The 18,258-nt window shown below is 67.3% G+C and overlaps 3 protein-coding genes across 5 annotated transcripts in view; all 3 read right to left on the minus strand.

Moving 5' to 3' along the window:
- RAB11FIP3 (RAB11 family interacting protein 3) overlaps positions 1 to 8,381 on the minus strand; it is a 73,308-nt gene extending 64,927 nt beyond the window's left edge. Inside the window, exon 1 of one of the 2 annotated variants that reach the window (XM_080556328.1) lies at positions 7,903 to 8,381. In XM_080556328.1, coding sequence (XP_080412454.1) covers positions 7,903 to 8,232 — 330 coding nt within the window. In that variant the 5' untranslated portion in view covers positions 8,233 to 8,381. The remainder of the gene's footprint in view (positions 1 to 7,902) is intronic. The other variant, XM_080556327.1, reaches the window with a different exon arrangement.
- A 586-nt stretch (positions 8,382 to 8,967) lies between these two features.
- DECR2 (2,4-dienoyl-CoA reductase 2) lies at positions 8,968 to 14,708 on the minus strand. Of its 2 annotated transcripts, none has more exons than XM_080556349.1 (9): positions 14,533 to 14,708; positions 14,373 to 14,441; positions 14,070 to 14,121; positions 12,314 to 12,449; positions 11,822 to 11,946; positions 11,231 to 11,324; positions 10,822 to 10,926; positions 10,428 to 10,645; positions 8,968 to 9,535 (listed from the first exon to the last, which is right to left on the minus strand). In XM_080556349.1, exons 1-8 carry the CDS (start codon positions 14,628 to 14,630, stop codon positions 10,428 to 10,430), a joined length of 897 nt encoding a protein of 298 aa, XP_080412475.1. In that variant the 5' UTR covers positions 14,631 to 14,708; the 3' UTR covers positions 8,968 to 9,535. The 2 variants fall into 2 exon arrangements, with proteins under 2 accessions (XP_080412475.1, XP_080412474.1); XM_080556348.1 differs by having other exon boundaries at positions 10,457 to 10,645; positions 14,533 to 14,690.
- Positions 14,709 to 15,404: 696 nt separating this feature from the next.
- NME4 (NME/NM23 nucleoside diphosphate kinase 4) lies at positions 15,405 to 17,105 on the minus strand. Its single transcript, XM_080556360.1, has 5 exons — positions 16,942 to 17,105; positions 16,049 to 16,179; positions 15,846 to 15,947; positions 15,660 to 15,772; positions 15,405 to 15,588 (listed from the first exon to the last, which is right to left on the minus strand). Exons 1-5 carry the CDS (start codon positions 17,033 to 17,035, stop codon positions 15,468 to 15,470), a joined length of 561 nt encoding a protein of 186 aa, XP_080412486.1. The 5' UTR covers positions 17,036 to 17,105; the 3' UTR covers positions 15,405 to 15,467.
- Between the last annotated feature and the right edge of the window lie 1,153 nt (positions 17,106 to 18,258).

The following is an 18,258-nucleotide window of genomic DNA, read 5'->3' on the forward strand; positions in this document are numbered from 1 at the left end:
GCTCCGGCAAACCGTGCCGGGTCGCACGGCGCCGCCTCCTCCCGTTCGGTTCGGCTCCTTCCCAGCAGCCCACAGGATGAAAGCCCCTTCCAGGAGCAGCAGGACTCAAGCTCAGCTTAACACTCCCGCTCTCGCAGCAAAGGGCGTCGTGGCAGACGGAACAGCAGCTCTTTCCTCTGAAGGAACACAACGCGTTGTTAAAAAACACTGCTAAGAATCAGACAACAGCTGCCAGGCTGCTCGAAAGGTGCCCTCTCGGGGGGGTGCCCGTCCTGCAGCAGCACTGCCCCACACGCGCGGCACCGCGGCGCTCACCGTGCTGCTCTCGCGCCCAGGTGGCATCCCCAGCGCTGGCACTGCGCCGGAGCCAGGACCCACGCTGCTGTCGCCGGAATCGGTGCCATTTAAGCGAGCGCTCAAATTTGCGTTGAAAACCGCAAGCACCCGGCCGCTCGCTCCTGCTTTAGTCACCTCGAAGCTTGGAGACGGCAGCACCCAGGCAAAGCCTCAGCCCTGCAGCCCTGCAGCGGACCCGCAGCTTGCAGGAGGGGCTGCGCAGCCGCCCGCCGAGAGCGGTGCCACCGGGTACCTCACCTCCTCTGGGAGAAACCCCAAAACCACCGGGCAGCCTGCTGCGGAAGCACCTGCCGCCACGAGCTCACTGCAGTGATTTTCTTTCAGTTCTGCTCCAGCTCACTCTCAGCCTCCTTTCCTTTCCTTTCCTTTCCCCCCTGCAGGGCGAGCGCCACACGCTGCAGCCTGGTCACAGCAGCGGCTGGGGGGAAGCGGCCTCCAAAGCTGCCCTCGCTCACGTCTCCTCCTCCCCCATAATCCACGGGGCCATTCATCACTTTCTCCCTGCCCCACGGCACCCTTCTGCCCCACACCAACTGCAACGCTCTGCAAAGGGGGCGATGCCGTGGCGAGCCGAAGCTCAGGAGGAGGGGACAACTTCAGGTCTGAGCAGAGCAAAGCGCCCAGGCCCCGCCGCCCCACTAACCCCTGGGGCTGTAACTCGGGCTCGGAGGTTTTGGGTTCCTGCAACAAGTCTCACGTCAGGCGCCGCTGCAGCACAGGCATCACCCGAGACTCCCCGGCCCACACGGAGAACAAGCTCCCCGTCAGCCCAGAGGGGTTCCTCCCCGCCACCAAGCAGGAGCACACCCACACTACGAAACCACCTTTTACGCCGTGTGCCATCCACAACAGCTCTGCCCCACTGCTAGAGCCCCGTCTCCTTCCTCTGGAGACCCGAAAAGAGCCCAAGCATCGGCCTTCAGCAGCGCCCCACGCGTCTCCTGCCGTGCCCCGTGGGGGCCCTGCTGCCACCAGCAGCAGCACCGCGCGGCTCCGCTGCAGGCGTACACGTCCCAGGGCGCAGCGATGTGAAAGGGGAGCGAGGGGCGTGGAGCTCTCAGAACGGCAAACGAGGGCTGAAAGGAGCTTCGGGGGCCTGCTGGACAGGGGGGGCTTGAGCACCCGGCGGGGAACCGCTGCCTCGCAGGCTGCTAGCAAGCAGCCGTTCCGCAGATGCGGCGAAAAAGCAGCGCCAGGAGCACCCCGCACACGTCATGCCACGCCGAGACGGGGGTGCAGCCGCAGAAGGAAACGCTTTCGGCACGTGGGAGCTGCTGGAAGTACAAACTACGCGATTCCCCCAGGACAAACTCACTGTCTGTGCCAGCAGGCACACCGAGCACCACGAGCACGGCGGCGAGGTATCAGATCACGGCCTAACCCTGCTGAGCCGTGCCGCCAGCACACCGCCCCGGACCCGCTGGCCGCTCCCGGCCCCACTTGCCACCCCCCAGGCAACCTGCGGGAAGGGACGAGGAAGGCACGGCTCCCCGCAGGGCAGCGGGGGCACCCTACCTGCGGCCCGGAGCTGGAAACCGGCTGGTCTTTGGGGAGAAGCCGCCGAGCACAGGCGAGCCGCGGGCTGCTGCTAAAAGCAAGGCGTCGTTCTGCAAAACCGAAAGCTGTTTGGGGGCAGGGGGGTGGGGGAGATGCTGCTGGGCTCCAAGCAAATCTCATCTGACGATGAGCAGCAAGCAAAAGTCAAAACAGGAGTAAAACGGAGAGAAATTACGCAGGCAATTGTTGTAATGACTATCAATTACTGGCCGTATTGAGTTACACAATGATATAAGCAACTCCGAAGCGCCGGGGAAGTGTTTATAGCTGGAAGCGGCAGAGGGTCAAAATGACTCAGAGAGCACAAGGACCGCGTCCTGGTGCAGCCTCAGCCCGGCCGGGTGACTGTGACGACCCCAATTCAGCGCCGTTAGTTCTAGCCCAAGAAGCACGCCGCTGCCCCGGAGGGAGAAAGCCTTTCGCCATTCAGCCTCTAGCATCCGTTCAGCCCCACGCAGCAAACGCCGAGCAAAACTTTGGGAGAGCCTTTTCCTTTTTCCCTCATGAAAGCCTCCCGGAGACAGCAGGGGCACGCGTTCAGAGCCAAACACAAGGCATCGCCCCCCGAGCACCCCACAAACGGCCGCAGGTTGCACAGATCAGCCCGATCCTTCCCCCTCGTGTGAGAGCAGCCCTCCGCCTCCCAAACAGCCCCCCGGCACCAGCCGTGCCCCCGGGGGGAGCGCCGAGGAGCCAAGGAGAGGCTCCAGCCCCTCCTGACGGGCCACGAGGTTTCCCTCCGCAAGCTGAAGCCACGGGGGGTGCCAGGGTCTCTGCCTCACCTGCACGGCCCAAAGCCCCTCAGCCCCCAGCCCGGCTCCCCCCTCTCTCCCCCACACTTTGGGTTTGCATCCCACGGCCCCCCCAGGGCTCCCCTCTCGGGCAGCGCAAGGAAAGCACCTCTTTTTTTGGAGAGGTGACCCCCGAGGGCAGGGGAAGGCATCGGATGGCTTTCATCAGGAGCAGTAATTAAAAGGAGGAACTAACAGCCTGCGCAGCAGCAGCTGTATTCTCAGCCTGAAGGCAAAAGGAGGAACGAAAAAGGTTTCCCAAGCAAGCTGGGAGCCGGGGCTAAAGTCACCGCCGTGCCCTCCTGCGCCCCGCGCACACACTGCGCCTTCGAGCACCCACGGTGCCGCCAGCCCGGGTGAGCCATCAATCCGATTACGGCTGCGAAGGCGAGCGTGACACGGGTATCTTCAGAGAGATCTGCCTGCGGTACGACACGCTGCTAACCGCTCTCAGCCGCTCGGGAAAAGGGCCCTCGCAAGGAGCTGCGAGCCAAAAGTTACCGGGAGAAGCAAAAAGGCCCCCGCCCTGCCGACACCCAGAGCACCGTAAAGGAACCGTCCCTCTCCCGAAGTCCTCGGGCCACGTACGAGCCAGGGCTTCCCTGCAAATCCCGCTCTCAGCTAACTGGGAGCCACCTCGCCCAAGCCACACTGCAAGAAATATTTTGGCTCGGAAGCCTCTCCCTCTCGGACGGAGCAGGGAAAACCTCACGGCCTCAGGTCCCGCGGGGCGCTGCCGGGCTGTCAGCGATGCCACCGCTGCCTCTGAGCGGGGCCGGGGCAGGGACGGCCAAACCGGCCCGGTACCCGCGGTGAGCGGAGCTTACGCCCGACCCAGCCAGCGGGAGCCCGGCCACGAATTTCCACGGCGAGGGGCTGGGCCCTCGGTGAAGGCAAGCGGAGTGTTTCAGATCCGCGCCCTCCCCGAGCACACGTCCGCGAGCGTGACCGCCTGTCCGCCCGGGGGAAGCCCACGCCGGTCCCGTACCTGCAGCGGCTCCCGCCCCGCAAAGCCGAGCGGCGATTACAGCCCCCGAAAGGTGCAGCGGCACAGCTGGGAGCAATTCAAGCTTCACTCGCACTTACGTGGTCTGCAAACCCACGCTGGGTGCTCACAGAAGCCTCTCCAGAGGCAAAGCCAGGATTTCCTCTGCTCAAAGGGCGTAAGAAACTTCAGAGACCGGGGGGGGGAAAATAAACGTCGGTTTCCTCATGACAGGGCTCCAAAATAGCAGATTTCACAGGCAAGCGGGAGAAGACGGAGAGGGGTGGGGAGGACGTTCGAGACCAGAGGCACCCACAGCACCTCCAGGACAGGACCACGCTGAAGCAGCTGACCCAGGGGCTGCGCGCCATGCCCGAGGGATCCATCGGAGGGGAGCAGGAGAGGCGAGCCTGGATTCACCGCGCTGGAGCCTGCAGCTTGAGAGAAAACAGAACTGGGCTCCCCTGAGGGCTGCGGGGGGCTTTTACCCGAGTTCCTCCACACCCGGACCCCGCAGTGCCGCCTGCTGCCCCAGGTGGGAGGTCGGAAGAGCCCAGCAAACCTGGCAAAAAGCTCCAGAAACCGGCACGCAGGGAAAGTTAAAAGCTAAAGTTAAAAGCTAAACGCGGAGAGCTTGGCTTAGGGATTAGCTGGCGTGGGGGCAGAGGAAGGCCGGTAGTCAAGGGCAGGCGTTCGAAGGATGTAAATATTAAGGAAAGTAAAAGAGCACGTTGAAACGGAGCCTGAGCTGATCATCAGGAAAAAGAGGCCGAAGATCTGCCAGAGCACAGAAGGCGAAGACGCCACAGTGCTGGGAGCGATGCAAAATTCAGCGAGGCAAACCGTCGGGACTCCTCGTAATTGAGCAGGAGCAGGGGGATCGAGTGGTGCAAGAGGCTTTCCCACCTCCAATCCTCTCCCAGATCAAAACCAAGCAGAAAAAAAAAAAAAAAAATAATGAGGATGCCAGCAGGACAGCGTCTCCCCATGCGTTACAAACGCTCGTTTCCCCTCCTCCCCTAAGGGACCCTGCACTAACAAAGCCAGCGAGAAGCGAGGCGGGCACTGCAAGCAGACACACGGCAAGGTGTAAGAGAGGCGAGAGGAACGATGAATTTGTCGGCCCAGGTGGTCGGGCAGCAGCCCCACGCCCTGCACACGGCAGGTGGAATCCGCAGCCCCCTGCTCTTTAACCCTCATGCCGAGCGTGCCCACACGCACACCCCGACGCCCGGTGCGTCCCAACGCCCGGCTGCGGGACCCATCCCCTCCCCTGCCCCGGGTCCCGGCCAGCAGAAATCCCTCCTGCCGCTGGGGAGAACAAAGCGGCTCCGAGCGAGCGCCACAGCCCCGGCGGTAACGGGGAGGGGAAGGAGACAAAAGCACGGCGCTGCCGGCGAGCGGGCTGGGGGCTCAGCACAGCCAGCCCAGCCGGCCTCGAGACCTTTCCCCCTCTACGCCTCCCTCGCAAGCCCACGGGGCTGCACAGCCGCCCCCGAGCACGGATACCCAAGGGCACATCCTCAGCGCTGGGGCCGCAGAACCTTCTCCACGCACCCCGAGGAGCTGCCCCGAGCCCCTCGGACCCAGAGGGGCGCAGTCCGCGGTTTCCCCTGCCTCGATCTTGGCGAGCCCACACCAGCGAAATGCCGCCGGTTCCACGGCCACGGAGCAAAGACGGCCTTCAACAACAGCCAACAAGCAACTAACCAACCAACCCCCCTCCCCGCAGACTTTTTCTATGCAGATGTCACCACGCAGAGATAAAATAATCACAGAAATTCACAACCGCGTCATCTTTTAAAGGAAAGAGACCGACGGCCATTTATTCCATGGCATTTAGCTACTGGTTGTTCCAGCCAAGTAACCAGCCAGCACTGAGCTCAGCAGCCCATCAATGCCGCTGGTGTTTTACCGAACTCCCCAGCTCCTGGTACGGCGCACATGTGCCTCCTTAACCCTCCGGCCCTGCGCGAATCCCGGATGATTCAGCCGGCTGCGATGACTTGCCGCGCTTAAATTTAGCCGTTTGTTCCACCGCCCCCCCGTGCACACCTTCCACGCGTCCCCCCCGCGCGGGCGGGCAGCAGGAGGAAGCAGCGGGCGGGCCGCAGGTAGCTCCTGGTGCTGGCGAGGCGCGGGCAGGGGACGGGGATTCGCCGCTCCTCGGCTCCTGCCGGTCCCCTCCGAAACCCCCCCGAGCCGCCAGCCCCCCCGGGAGCTCCCGCGAGCTTCCCAGTTCCAGCTATAAATACAGCCCCCGTTTGTACCTTGACTTCCTTTTAGTTTCCGTAGGCGTTTAGTCATCTTAACAGCATTTCGCCCACCCGTGGATGTTCCCGTCCTTTCGCTTCCACCTGAGCTGGATCTCCACGTCTCAGAGGACCCCTTGCTGGCCTCAGCTACAACTCCTCCAAACAAAATGGGTCAAGAAGCTTCCCCAGAACCCCGTCCTTCGCTACTCCACGCAGCTCCTGGGAGCTCGCAGACCCCACCGACAACCCCGTCCGCTCCTTCAGCACACCTTCTGGCTTCTTTCCTGCTCCCCGGGGTGCCCGCTGCCTTGGCTCAGCAGCTGTCACAGCAGCCTCACCGGGGCCTTCGGCACTTGCTGTACCCACACACTTGGTCTGGGCACCAAGAGCAAGCTATGCGAGTCTCCTGCTGATCGCAAACGTACCAGAAGCGCAGTGCGTTTCAGCGTGGACAGCATTACCGATAACTCAGGGGGAAGGAACGAGTGACCGCAAAGGGCACAGCCAGCACCAGATCCCCACTAAGCCAGGGCAGCAGCTTCCAGCAGCATGGAACCTCCCCGGACACCCTGCTTGGCTTGGGACTGACCTTAACAGCTTCAGCCACTCCTCCGGGCTCCATCCCAAAGCCCTTAACAGCCGCATTTTCGCACCTTTGAAGCGCCAGCACCGTTCCTGCAGCACCAGAAGCCGAGCGGGTCCAGAGGGCGGCTCTGTGCCCCGGACAGCCGGCAAACGCCGGACCCACCTGCCACATCCCCCCGTGCCCCACGGTGGTGACAAAGGGTGGCGGTGACAAGGGTCCGTGAGCCTGCCCGGGGCGCGGGCAGCTCACACCGACGGGAACCGAGCGCCTGCTTCTGCTTCCCCGGCTGCAGCAGCTCCGGGGGCCGCGGGGCCCGAGCCGCAGCGAGGCGAGATAAGGCGAGATAAGGCTCCTGTCGCCCGGCTGCGATCTCCTGACGCCCCGGTGCTGTGACGCTACCTGTTATCACGCCAGGAGGCTGCGAGCACCGTGCCCCTCACAGCCCCTCAGCAGGGCCCTGCCAAAGAAGTTCAATAGCCCCCCTTCGCAGAGGCGTTGCCTTGAAGGGATGCCTCTCACCTCTTCCTAGGAGAGGTTTTTACCAGGAGGAGGAATAAAAGCCCCTCTCCCACCGAGCACTCCTTCACACACGATAATTTGCTTTGTCATGGCACTTCAGTGCCTGCACGGCAGCTGCAGCTGGAGGAGCAAAGCCCAGCTCCCGGGCGAGCACACACCGGCTTCCCGAGGATGCCTGCATACCTTAAATAAATCTATTTTACGCAACGCTTTGTGACGGCAGTGGCAGCACAGGCCAACGCACAGAACAACCACAAATTCATTTCCATCCCCTGGCGAGCTGCGGGAGCTCTCTCCATTTTGGGTCATACCCGGCAGCCTCAAATTACACCGCGGCGGATCTGCTGCAAGGGAACGCCGGCTCACCGTGCTGCAAAGCAGCAGAAAGAAGGGAAAGAAACCAAAAAAAACACAACATATTGAGGATCGTCAGGCCTACAACAAGCGAGCAGCCCTGCGCCCAGCACGGCGCCCACGCAGGATCTCGTGGGGCCTGGCACGCCGGAGGACCCGGGTGGTTTATTCCTGCGGGATGAGGACGGGAGGCGCCGGCTCCCTGCAGCACGGGGTGCCCAGCGGGGCCGCCGGCTTCTCCCGGTCCTCTCGGTGCCCACCAAGGCCGGCCATCGTCCTCCACCGGGACGCCAGCGAGGCGGGCGCTGCCTCCGCTCCCACCCGGAGCTCCTCGAGGAGCGGCGGCGGCCGTCCTCCCGGGCACCCCGCGGGGCCTCGAGCGAGGCGTGAAGGCAGGGCCTGGCGGGCGGCCGCCATTTCGGGGGGACCCAGCGCCGCCGGGGCCAGGCCCGGCCTCGGGGAGCCCCCCCCCCGGCCTCGGGAGCGCCCCGGCCTCACCTGCTCGGCCCCGTAGGCCGTGGCGAACTGGACGAACTCCTCCACCCGCACGAAGCCGTCGCCGTCGCGGTCGAGGGCGTCGAAGACGGGGCGGAGGCGCGGCTCGGCCTCGGGGCTGCCCCCCGGGCTCTGCACCGGGGCTGCCCACGGCGGCGCCCCCGCGGCCGGCTCAGGTGCCCAGGGGGCTGCTCCCGGCTCCGGTTCCGGCTCCGGTTCCGGCTCCGGTTCCGGCTCCGGTTCCAGTTCCAGCTCCGGTTCCGCTCCCGGTTCCGTCTCGTCCCACCGCAGCCCGGGGCGGCCCCGGTCCCCCGGCGGCGGCTGCGGCTCCATGGTCACCCCGCGGCCCCCGCCGCCGCCGCCCGGCTGCTGCCTGCCCCTGCCCCTGCCCGGCGGCTCCCCGCGGCGCGGCCATGCCCCGCGGCCATCGCCCCTCACATCGCGGCCGGGAGCTCCGCGCCGCCGGCGGCTCCGCCCGCTCCCGGCTTTGTGCGAGGCGGCGCCGGCCCCGCCCAGCCCTCCCCGGGGCGGCCCCGCTCGGTACGGCCCGGCCCGGCCCCGCCCCGGCTCCGTGCTCCGGGAGCCCGCCCCGCCGCCACCGCCCGCCCGCCCGCCCGCGCCGCCGCAGCCGGGGCAGGCGGCGGAGAACCGCGGGATTTATCCCAGCGCGGCCGCCGCAGCGGGCCGGGCGGTGACGTCACCCGCCAGTGTCGCGTCCCCGCCCGCCCCGGCTCGGGGCCGGCCTTAAAGGGGCCGCGCGCACGTGGGGCCGGGCCCCGGGGCCGCAGCGCGACGCCTCGGCCCCAAAGCGGCCCTTTTCCGCCCCAAAACCCCCGCCCAGCTCCCCGGGACAGGCGTCGGGAGCAGGACCGTGAGCACCGGGCGGCAGCTGGAGAGCGCTGGGACAAACCCAGGGCAGGGAGAAAGGATTTGGGTTACAAACCACCAAAAACCCCAAACCCCCCCCCAAAAAAAAGAACAAAAACCCCGGGGCCAGCCGCTGCCCCCTCGGGGGGACCCCCAGCGCGGCTCAGCCCCCGCGCGGGGGCACAGAGGAGAAGGCAGGGCTCCGCAGGGAAGTTCTTTATTGAGGGCCCGGGGGCAGGAGCAAACCGCTCGCGGCCCAGCTCTGGGGCAGCCCTCGGGGGGCTCGGGGTGAGCCGAAACCCGCCGGCACCTCGGCCCCGCGGGCACCAGGCTTCTCGCCCGGCTGTGCCACCGGGAGCGCCGAGGCTGAGCCCGTTCCCCCAGCAGCACGAGCTGGGGAGCAGAGGTGGCAGCCGGCAGCAGCAGCAGCGGGGAAGCACGCGGCACTCCCCGAGCCAGCCCCTGAGCTGCCCCCCGGCCGTGGCGCAGCGCAGCTCCGGGGCCAAGAGGGCAGGGAGAGGCCGGACAGCAGGAGAGCAACCGCAGGGAGCCGCAGGCTGGGCAGCGACCATCAGAGCCCGCACCCCCGGCTGCGCTCGCAACCCCCGCAGCACCCTGGGTGCTCCTCCAGGCGCCGCTGGGACGCGGCTCCCCCGTGGGTGCCGCCGCGCCGAGACGTCCCAGGGCAGCAGCGCTGTCAGGTTTCTGTCCGTCGGTCCGTCCCAGGCTGCCCGTCACTGGTTTTGGTTTGCTCCCACAGCCCAGAAATCTGTAAGAGAGCCGGGAGGTCGGTACGCGCGGCGCTGCCCGAGGACAGCAGGAGGAGGCGGGTGCGAAAGGAGAGCCCTCTCCCAAAAAGCCCCAGCCCCGCTCCCCGGCTCTGCAGGCACCCGCGGCCAAAACGAGGCCCGCGTGCGACCCAGCCCCGACGCGAGCCACGCTGCAGTAACTCCTGCAAGGAAGAAAGGGGAGGCAGAGGCTGCCAGGACCCGGGCCTGCTGGCAGGGCACAGAAGCGGAGCGCTGTCCTGCTTCGTGGGACGCTTGGAGGCGCCCAGACGAGCGTCCCCCAGCAGGAGGAAGAGAGACCCCGTCACCCACAGGGGCTCAGAGGAGAAAAAACCAGCCAGTTCCGCCCTCCCCCACGCTCCCCGCACTGCGCGGCATCTCGCGGCAACGGGCCTGGCACGCCCCGTGGCACCTCCTGCAGTCCTGGTGCTGCTGCGGCTTCGCTTCTCCGCCCTGGCAGCGCTGCGGCCAACCCCGCGACACTCCTCCTGTGCCCACGGCAGCACGGCACACGGCTCCTGCTGCCTCCCGGTCCTGGGGGGGCTCCCGGGGGCCCTCAGCAGGGATCCCAGCTGCCCACCCCACAACTCAGCCCAGGCCCCATCCTTCTTCACTCGCCCGAGCAGGGCCTGGGTGCAGGGGAGCGCTCAGAGCCAGCTGCTAGAGCCCAGCACCCCAGCAGCTCGCTGCAGCACACGTGGCCTGCGCGGCGGCAGCCTCAGCAGGGGCAGAGCGCGGCACAACGGGACCGAGGCAGGTGAAGAAGGCAGCGCGACGCCCGCCGGTACGGCAGCCGTGCCTCCACGCCACGGGGCCACGGGGTTTGTGACAGGAGCCCTGCTCTAAGCCCACCGAGGGGGAAAGGCACGTCACCTAGAGTTTAGCAGAGGATGAAGCAATACCCAGCAAGGCGGGGAAGTTGTTGGCAGAGGTCAGCCAGCTCCCGCCGTCCACCACCAGGGTGGTGCCTGTCACGTAGGAGGAGAGGGGGCTCGCCAGGTAGAGCGTGCTGTGGGCGATCTCCGTCTTGTTCCCCGCGCGGTGAAGGGGGATCGTGTCAAACTGGCTTGCTTCCTCAGCAGATTTTCCACCTGAACGATGGGAGAAAGGAGTCGGCTACGAGCACGGGACCCTCTCGCCCACCGCCACTCAATCCGGCAGCCCGGCAGCAGCGCCCCAAACCCCGCGAGCTGCGTGGCCCCGGTGCTCCGTGGCGGTCCCCGCCCGAGCAGATGCCAGGGCAGAGGCAGCAGCCCCGGGGCCTTACCCAGGCGCCGGAAGCCCTCGGTGCCCGTGATGGGGCCTGGCGCCAGGCTGTTCACTCGGATATTGTTGGGACCCCACTCCACAGCGAGGTGACGGGTCATGGCGTCTGCGAAGGGGCAGAGAGTACAAGAGGAATGAGGCACGGAGAGCGAAGCCATTCCAGCAACTGTCAGGGGGGCAAAAGGCCAGGGAGACCGGCCAAGAGCAAAGGGTCCTGGAAGAGCATGCCCAGGTGAGAGAAGAGCCTCGCCCCAAACCCACGCACGTCAGCACTGCACAGCACCCAGCACCCACACCGCTTCTTGTTCGCCTCCCCCACCGAGATTTTCCCATCCCAATACCCAGGGAGAAGCAGCTTCCTTGCTGGCCCCAGCCAGCTTGCAGAGCCCCAGCGAAGAGCCTTCAGGTACCTATAGCAGCCTTGGCGGTGCCAGCGTGCACCTGCAGAGCCTGCCCGCGGTAGCCCAGAGTCGCCGTGATGTTAACGATGACCCCACCATGGTCCTGGGGAGGGAAACGAGACGTGGCGTTAGACATCAGCACGAGGGATCGTGCAGGAGCACGGCGGGCTCGGAGGGAGGTCACCCGCAGGCACAGCCACCTCCGTGCTGCTGACACATCCCCTGGCCTCACCGCGCAGGAACCTTCCAGAGAGGCAGGAGCCGCAGGTGACGGCCGGGGGAAAGCAGAGGGGCAGCAGTTTACTTCTTCCCGGGCAGGCGGCAGAGCACGGGAAGGTGCTACGCAAGTCAAAGCCCCGTGGCCGGGGACCGGCAGGACTGGGAGCACGGCTCCCGCTTCCCGCGGGGGGGCTGCGGTCCCCAAAAGGGAACAGGATCCGAGCAGGGCAGGTGGCGCAGGCTGACAGCGCAGCCCCGGGCACACAGCGCAGCCCCGGGCACACAGCGCAGCCCCGGGCACACAGCCCGGTACGCTTCCCTGAATGTCCCACAAGCGCGGTTTGTGCAACGCTAACCTCCTGCTTACCAGAAGCCGCTTACCCGGAAATATTTCTCGAAGAGAACTTTGGAGGTGTTGAAGGTGCCCAGGGTGTCGATATCCATCACGGTCTTGAAGGCGTTGAAGGACAGGGCGCTGGCTGGGCACAGGAAGTTTCCCGCAGCACCTAAGAACAAGTCGGGGGCTCAGCGCGGGGCCAGGAGCCGTCGGGCAGGTCAGGGACTTCTGGGGGGGGGGACAGCGAGCGGCACTGCTTGGGCGGGTTGGAGGGGGTGTGGAAACAGCCCCGACCGGGGGATAAATCGCTCGTGGCACTGGGGGTGCAGGGATGGCCCGTGCAGGGCTGGCTACGGACGGGTCCTGGCTTCCTCCGGGAGCATCCCTGCTGTGCTGCTCTCAGCGTCTTGCACCGGCGCCTGCCCAGCCGCTCCCGGAGCGGAGCAGAAGGCGGACGCGGCACACGCAGCCCCCGCGCTGAGCGCCCCCCCGGCACAGCCTGTGCCGGCCCTCCCCTCCCCGCGCCGGCAGCTCACCGTTAACCAGGATATCGATGCGCTTGAACTCCCTCAGCGCCTCCTCCACCGCGGCCACGATGGTTTGAGGCTGCCTGACATCTATGGACAGAGGCAGGCACTGCTGCCCCGTGGCTGCCACCAGCTTTTTTGAGGCCTGGGAGAAGGGAGAAGCGCGATTCTTTCCGGGGCTCCGCTCTTCAGCGAGGGCCAGACCCAGACCTCGCAGCCGGCACGCAGGCTGGCGGGAGCCACGGCCCTGCCGGCACACAGCAAGCACAGGCACTGCCCGCACGGACGCGTGCCACATCCCGTCCTAGAAAGGCTGCCCCTCATCAGCCAGCACAAAGAACAAACTAAAACAACCCTGGGGCAGGGGAGAGCCCTGCCCAAGTGCGGCCAGGGAGCCTGGGAGAGCCGGAGGAAGCTCCTGCACATTCTGTCCCACGCGGGCCCCGGCTCCCTAAGCCCAGCCACCTCCCCGGCGATCGCGCGCAGCACGTCCCGAGCGAGGTCTCTGCAGGGCGAGTACAAAGGTCGGACCCCAGCGAGGTTCTGACACAAGCAACCTTTAGATCCAAAGCATCAGGAGGTAAAAGGGCGAACGCTAACCAGGGGCTTTGCCGGCGAGGCAGAAGGGGCAGCTCTGCCACCCGGCAGCCGCCTGGCACCCCTCCTGCTAGGGGCACGCCTCTCCCCAGCAGCCCAGGACGTCGAGCACGGGGCAAAACTCGGCCGGAGCCCCGCGCAACACCCAGCGACGTTCTGCGTGCCCGCAGCCTCGTCGCGCCGTTCTCCGAGAAGTTCAGAGCCCCGACTGCCAAGCACATACACCAAGGGTCCAGACCCTGGGAACGCAGTCCCTGCGCGCTCCGCTCCCTCAGGACTGAAAAGCTCCCAAGCTCTGCAGCTCGTTTTGTGGCACGTGAGCACGAGGGGATGTGAGACGCCAGCACTCACCGCCTCCCGGAGGCAGCCGGGTCACACCAGCTCACTCCCAAGTACTGATTTTGATCTTTGCTGTGTTTCAGTGAAACACGTGGCTACTGCACAGCTTTCCCTCGGCTGCTTCCCCCCGAGACAGCTCAGAAGCCAGGGGGGAGGAACAGGAACTGCAACCAGCCAGATTCCAGCCCAGGGTCAGACACACGGGGGGGTGTTTGTCCCACCCAGCCATGTACGGGGTAGCTGCAGCCTAACACTGATTCTCCAGTCCTTGCAGCCTCCGCTTTGCCTCAATGCACAAGAGAAGCGAGCTTTGGGGGCTCAGGGAGCCCCTCTCAGCCCACGTAGCTCCCAGACAAGGGGGGCTCGTCATACTCGAGGCTGAGTTTGCAGTTTGACCTCGGGCTCTGCCAGCTCCCAACAAACCTTCGCTGCCGTTTGTTTCTTTCTGTCTCGTTGAGACGAGAAGATGTAACCCCAGGCTCTGGAGCTCAACTACAGAAAGAAAACACTCCGTCAGAGCACCGGACCTGTCGCACGAGGCTTTCAGGGGTCTGTTCTGCCAGGCGACGAGAACAGCACCTCCCAAGGCCAGCAGGGGAAGGGAGCAATTCCTGTGACTAACTGAGCTCTACTGCCAGGCACGGGGGCTGCAGCCCCCCCAACCCGCCCCATCCCACGGCTGCTGCCCGCTGGGGCGCTGGGAGCTGAGGGAAGAGGACGGGGCAGCGGGGACGGGGCCCTTGCCCCCCGGTCCGCCCCCAGCTCCGCGCAGGGCAGGCAGCAGGCGGGTCTCCAGGCGTCCGCAGCTCTCCCTGGGCCCTGAGCTCACCTCCGACACCCGCTGCAGGCTCCTGCTCGCGATGACGGTGCGGCAGCCGTGCCTGAAACAGAAGGGAGAGGTGGCTGGGGGGGCGGGGGGCTAAAGGGGGGGGTCAGGGGACAGGGGGGGGGCAGGGGACACACGGGGGGGGTCAGGGGGGGCGGGGGGCTAAAGGGGGGGGTCAGGGGACACGGGGGGGTCAGGGGACACACGGGGGGGGTCGGGGGGGCACGGGGGCGGGGGCGGGGGGCCGGGGGGGTCGGGGGGACACGGGGGGGGGGGGCAGGGGGCGGGTGCCCGCAGCGCCCTCACCTCATGAAGATCTCGGCGATGCGGAAGCCGATGCCGGAGCCGCCGCCGGTGACGAAGGCCACCTGGCCCCTGCGGGGGGGGGAACACGGAGTGGGGGGGGGGGGGGGGGGGTCAGAGCCGTGCCCCGGGGCCGCCCCCGCCCCGCCGGGCGCTCACTCACGCCAGGATGTCGGGGCTGAAGAGGTGCCGGTACTCCCGCAGGCACTCGTCGGCCTCCACGTCCCCCGGCGGCCGGGAGGCGGCGGCGCCCTGCGCCATGGCGGCCCCTCACGGACCCTCTCTGCCCCCCCCCCCCCCGCGGCCCGCCGGGAGTTGTAGTCCCCTCCGCCGCACGGCCCGCCGGGAGTTGTAGTTCCGCGCGGGGCTGCTGTGGAGGCGGCTCCCCGCGGGGCATGCCGGGAGCTGTAGTTCTCGCCGTGCCACCGCCCGCCCGTCGCAGCCCCGGCGCATGCGCCTGCGGGCGTCGCCTGGCAACGGAGCGGGGCCGGAGCGGGGTCCCACAGCGCCGCCCAGTGCTCCCGGTGCCCCTGTCCCAGTGCTCCCAGTGACGGCCTGGCCCCTCCCAGTGCCATCCCAGTGCCTCTCAGAGCCCCCGCACCCGCCCTCCCAGTCCCCTCCAGTCCCTCCCAGTGCCCCGCCGAGCCTCATGCTGTCCCCAGGGACCCCCCAGTGCCCCCCAGTATGTCTCGCTGACATCCTGCTGTCCCCCCGAGCCTCCCCAGCACTGTCCCAGTGACCGCCGAAGACGTCCCAGTGCCGTGTCATTGCACCCCAGTGACATCCCGATGCCTCCCAGCGACGTCTCAGTACCACCCGTTGCCACCAAAGCCACCCAGCACTTTTTGGGAACATCTCAGCGCCCTCCAGAGCTTCCCACTAACGCCCAGTGACTTCCAGTGCCATCCCAGTGCTGGCCATTGCCACCCCAGTGACATTCAGCACGTCGTGGTGTCATCCTGGTGCCCCCCAGAGCTTCCCTGTGCCATCCCAGTGCCCCATGATGGCCATCGATTGACAAGCGCAGAGCCACACTGGAGGCACTGGGTTTTAATGGGCTGGGGGGTGGGGGGGGGGCCGCGTCCTGGCTGGACGTCCCTAGGGCCCGTAGGTGTAGTCCCGGTCGCTGCTCTCCCAGGCCACCAGCTCGTCCCGCTGGAACCAGAAGCCGATCTCCTGCAGCGCCGTCTCTACTGAGTCGCTGGCGTGCACCACGTTCCTGCACAGGGATGGGGACGGGGACGTGGCCGCGGGGGTCCCGCGCCGTCCCCGTCCCCACGCCCCCCCTACCTGCTGACGTGCATGCTGAAGTCCCCTCGGATGGTCCCCGCCGCCGCCTGTGCCGAGTTGGTGTCCCCCACCATGGCCCGCGAGGACCGGACCACGTTGTAGCCCTCCCACACCTGCGGGACAGGGGACGCCTGAGCACCACAGCCCCGGAGAGGCCGGGGGGGGGGGCGAGGGCTGGCTGCTCACCATGGCCACCAGCGGCCCCGAGGTCATGTAGGAGAGGAGCGCGGGGTAGAAGGGCTTCTGCCGCAGCTGCTGGTAGTGCTTGTCCAGGAGGCCCCGGTCCGCCTGATGGCACCGCGGGGTGACGGCGGGGACACCCGGTGGGTGCCCGCGTTCATCCCCGTGGCGCGGGGTCCCCCGGGGGGCTGCAGCGTAGGGACGGGTACCTGGAGCAGCTTCATGGCCACCAGCTTGAACCCGCGCCGCTCGAAGCGCCGGATGACGTCGCCCACCAGCCGCCGCTGCACCGCGTCCGGTTTCACCAGCACCAGCGTCTGCTCCCGCAGCTCCGGGGGGGCTACGGGGGGCGCGGGGACACTGAACCACGGCCACCCGGCTGCTCCTGCAAACCCAGCCCCGTCCGCGTCTCCGTCCCCAGCACCATCCCCTTTCCCATCCCTGCCACCGTGGGCTCTGCGATGTCCCCCCCACCAGCAGTGCCTGGGCCCCCGCTGGCTGGATGCGGCCGCGGGCCCAAGGGAGGCGCAGCGATGCCGTGAGGAGCGCAGGGGACGCGTCCGGCAGCGCTTGATCCCAGCGTGGGACGGGCTCGCCCTGGTTTCGGCTGGTGGCAGGGCCTGGCCCGGCTGTCACTGCCACCCGCAGCCCCTGCCGGAGCCACGCAGCAGGGGAAGGCGCAGGCAGGAGCAGAGCGAGGAGGGCACAAGTCCCCAGGGGCACCGAGCATCCCGGCGCAGCGAGGCAGGAGCCAGGAAAGGGGATGCGAATCCAAGCAAGGGCGTTCCAGCGCCAGCCCCGGGGTTAGGGGGGGACGCTCCGTGCCTGTCCCCCCAGGGCAGAGCAGGACAGCCCCGACCTGGCCCTGGGGACACCGAACCCCGGGGTGGCACCGGGGGAGCCGCCGCCGGCCCCGGCCTCAGCGCCCGGGGGTCGGGGTCAGGAGCCCCCAGCACCGACCCGGGGGCACCGGGAGGGGACGGGCAGCGGGGCCGTGGGGGCGGGCCGGGGATGGGGACAGGGTCCCCGGGGGCAGGGTGGGGAAGGGACGGAGGGAAGGCCGGGGCTGGGGGCCCTGGGGCAGGCCGGGGCCGGGTCTCACCGGAGCCGTAGCGGCGGGGCGGCCCGAGGGGGCGGCCGAGGCCGGGCTGCCGCCGCAGCAGGCCCCGGGCCAGGCAGCGCCCCAGGGAGCCCATGGCCGGGGCGGGCGGCTCGGAGTCGGCCTCGGCCGCCCGGGTGGAGGCTTTAAACGCCCGGCAGGGGCCGGCTCGGCCCTCCCGGCCCTCCCCTTAAAGAGGCCGCAGGGGGGGGCCCGGCCCGGGCTCAGCAAAGCTGCCACGGGATGGGGCAGGGCCTCCCCCCAGGCAAACAGGGCGATGGCCAGCGCTCGCCCAACAGCCCCTTCGCTGACCAGAAGCCGCTGCCAGCCGTGCAAAGAGGGGTTTTGGGGGGGAAGCCTGCTCCCCGGCACCCACCTGGCACAGAGAGTGATGGTACAGAGGACGGAGGTGCTTTGGGTAAGGTTAACGCAGATACACACAGACATTTACTGTGATATTTACTCAGTGAGTGCCCAACACCCAGGGGCAGGTGCTCCCCTGCCACCCCACGTAGCCCGATGCAAGGCCGAGTGCATCGGTGTCCTCCTGCTCCTCACCCTGGGGAAGGGGGGCAATGAGGCATCGCACCCGGCTGCCAACCCCACTGCCCGCTGCCTTTGGGACACACGGGGACAGCAGCAGCTCCTCAGCACCTGGGTGAGCCAGGGCCAGCTGTAGTGGAGCGGGGGGACAGGGGATCCACCGCCCACTGCTCCCACGCTGGGGAAGAGCCCAGGAACTTCAACCCCAGGGCACTGCTAGAGGCAAGGCGGGGGGCATTTTTGCCTTTGTCTATGGACCTGGGTGGAAGTTAGACTAAGCACTGAAGGTGACCAGCAAAGGAGAATCAGTTTTTAGTGCAGGGGCTCGCAGGTTCCAACCTGGGCTTTGGCCCCCTTCCAGCTGCTGCCCTTGATCAGTTGCCCAGCCAGGGAAAAACACGCACTTTCACCCTCTGTCAGCAAACAGCCACGATCAACCAAAGGTTTTGCAAGAAAGAATCACCAGCCCAGAGCACCGTGCTGGGAGCGAAGCCTCGGCTGCCCCTTCCCACCCCAGCCCCAGCTTGCAGCAGGGACCTACAGGGACTGCAGGAACACCTGAACCCAGACAGCTCCAGCAGGACAGACAGAATCCGCACCCATGCCCTCCCCCCATTTCTCCACAAGAGGTCTTTCAGTAGCAGTGAGAGGATGCAGGAGACCTCTCTGGTACTGTAGCAGGACTGCAGTCCCCACGTTAACCTCACCGGGCTGCTCTTCACACCCCCCTGAGGACCTCCACAGACAGTTCACAGCCCCAGGTACAGGGCCTGGGGG

The sequence above is a fragment of the Anser brachyrhynchus genome (assembly GCF_964034855.1).
Source record: "Anser brachyrhynchus genome assembly, chromosome: 15".
NCBI classification, from domain to species: domain Eukaryota; kingdom Metazoa; phylum Chordata; class Aves; order Anseriformes; family Anatidae; genus Anser; species Anser brachyrhynchus.

Bases quoted from the DNA above. Each gene is read 5' to 3' on its own strand.
- DECR2 (XM_080556348.1), bottom strand. From the start codon at position 14,630: ATGGCGCAGGGCGCCGCCGCCTCCCGGCCGCCGGGGGACGTGGAGGCC. The intron at 14,122-14,372 runs GTGAGGGCGCTG...CTTCTGTTTCAG, and splicing joins ATCGCCGAGATCTTCATGAG to GCACGGCTGCCGCACCGTCA. The intron at 9,536-10,456 runs GTATTGCTTCAT...GCTCTCTTACAG, and splicing joins CAACTTCCCCGCCTTGCTGG to ATTTCTGGGCTGTGGGAGCA.
- NME4 (XM_080556360.1), bottom strand. From the start codon at position 17,035: ATGGGCTCCCTGGGGCGCTGCCTGGCCCGGGGCCTGCTGCGGCGGCAG. The intron at 16,180-16,941 runs GTGAGACCCGGC...CGCCCCCCGTAG, and splicing joins GCCCCGCCGCTACGGCTCCG to CCCCCCCGGAGCTGCGGGAG. The intron at 15,948-16,048 runs GTACCCGTCCCT...CGGTGCCATCAG, and splicing joins TGGCCATGAAGCTGCTCCAG to GCGGACCGGGGCCTCCTGGA.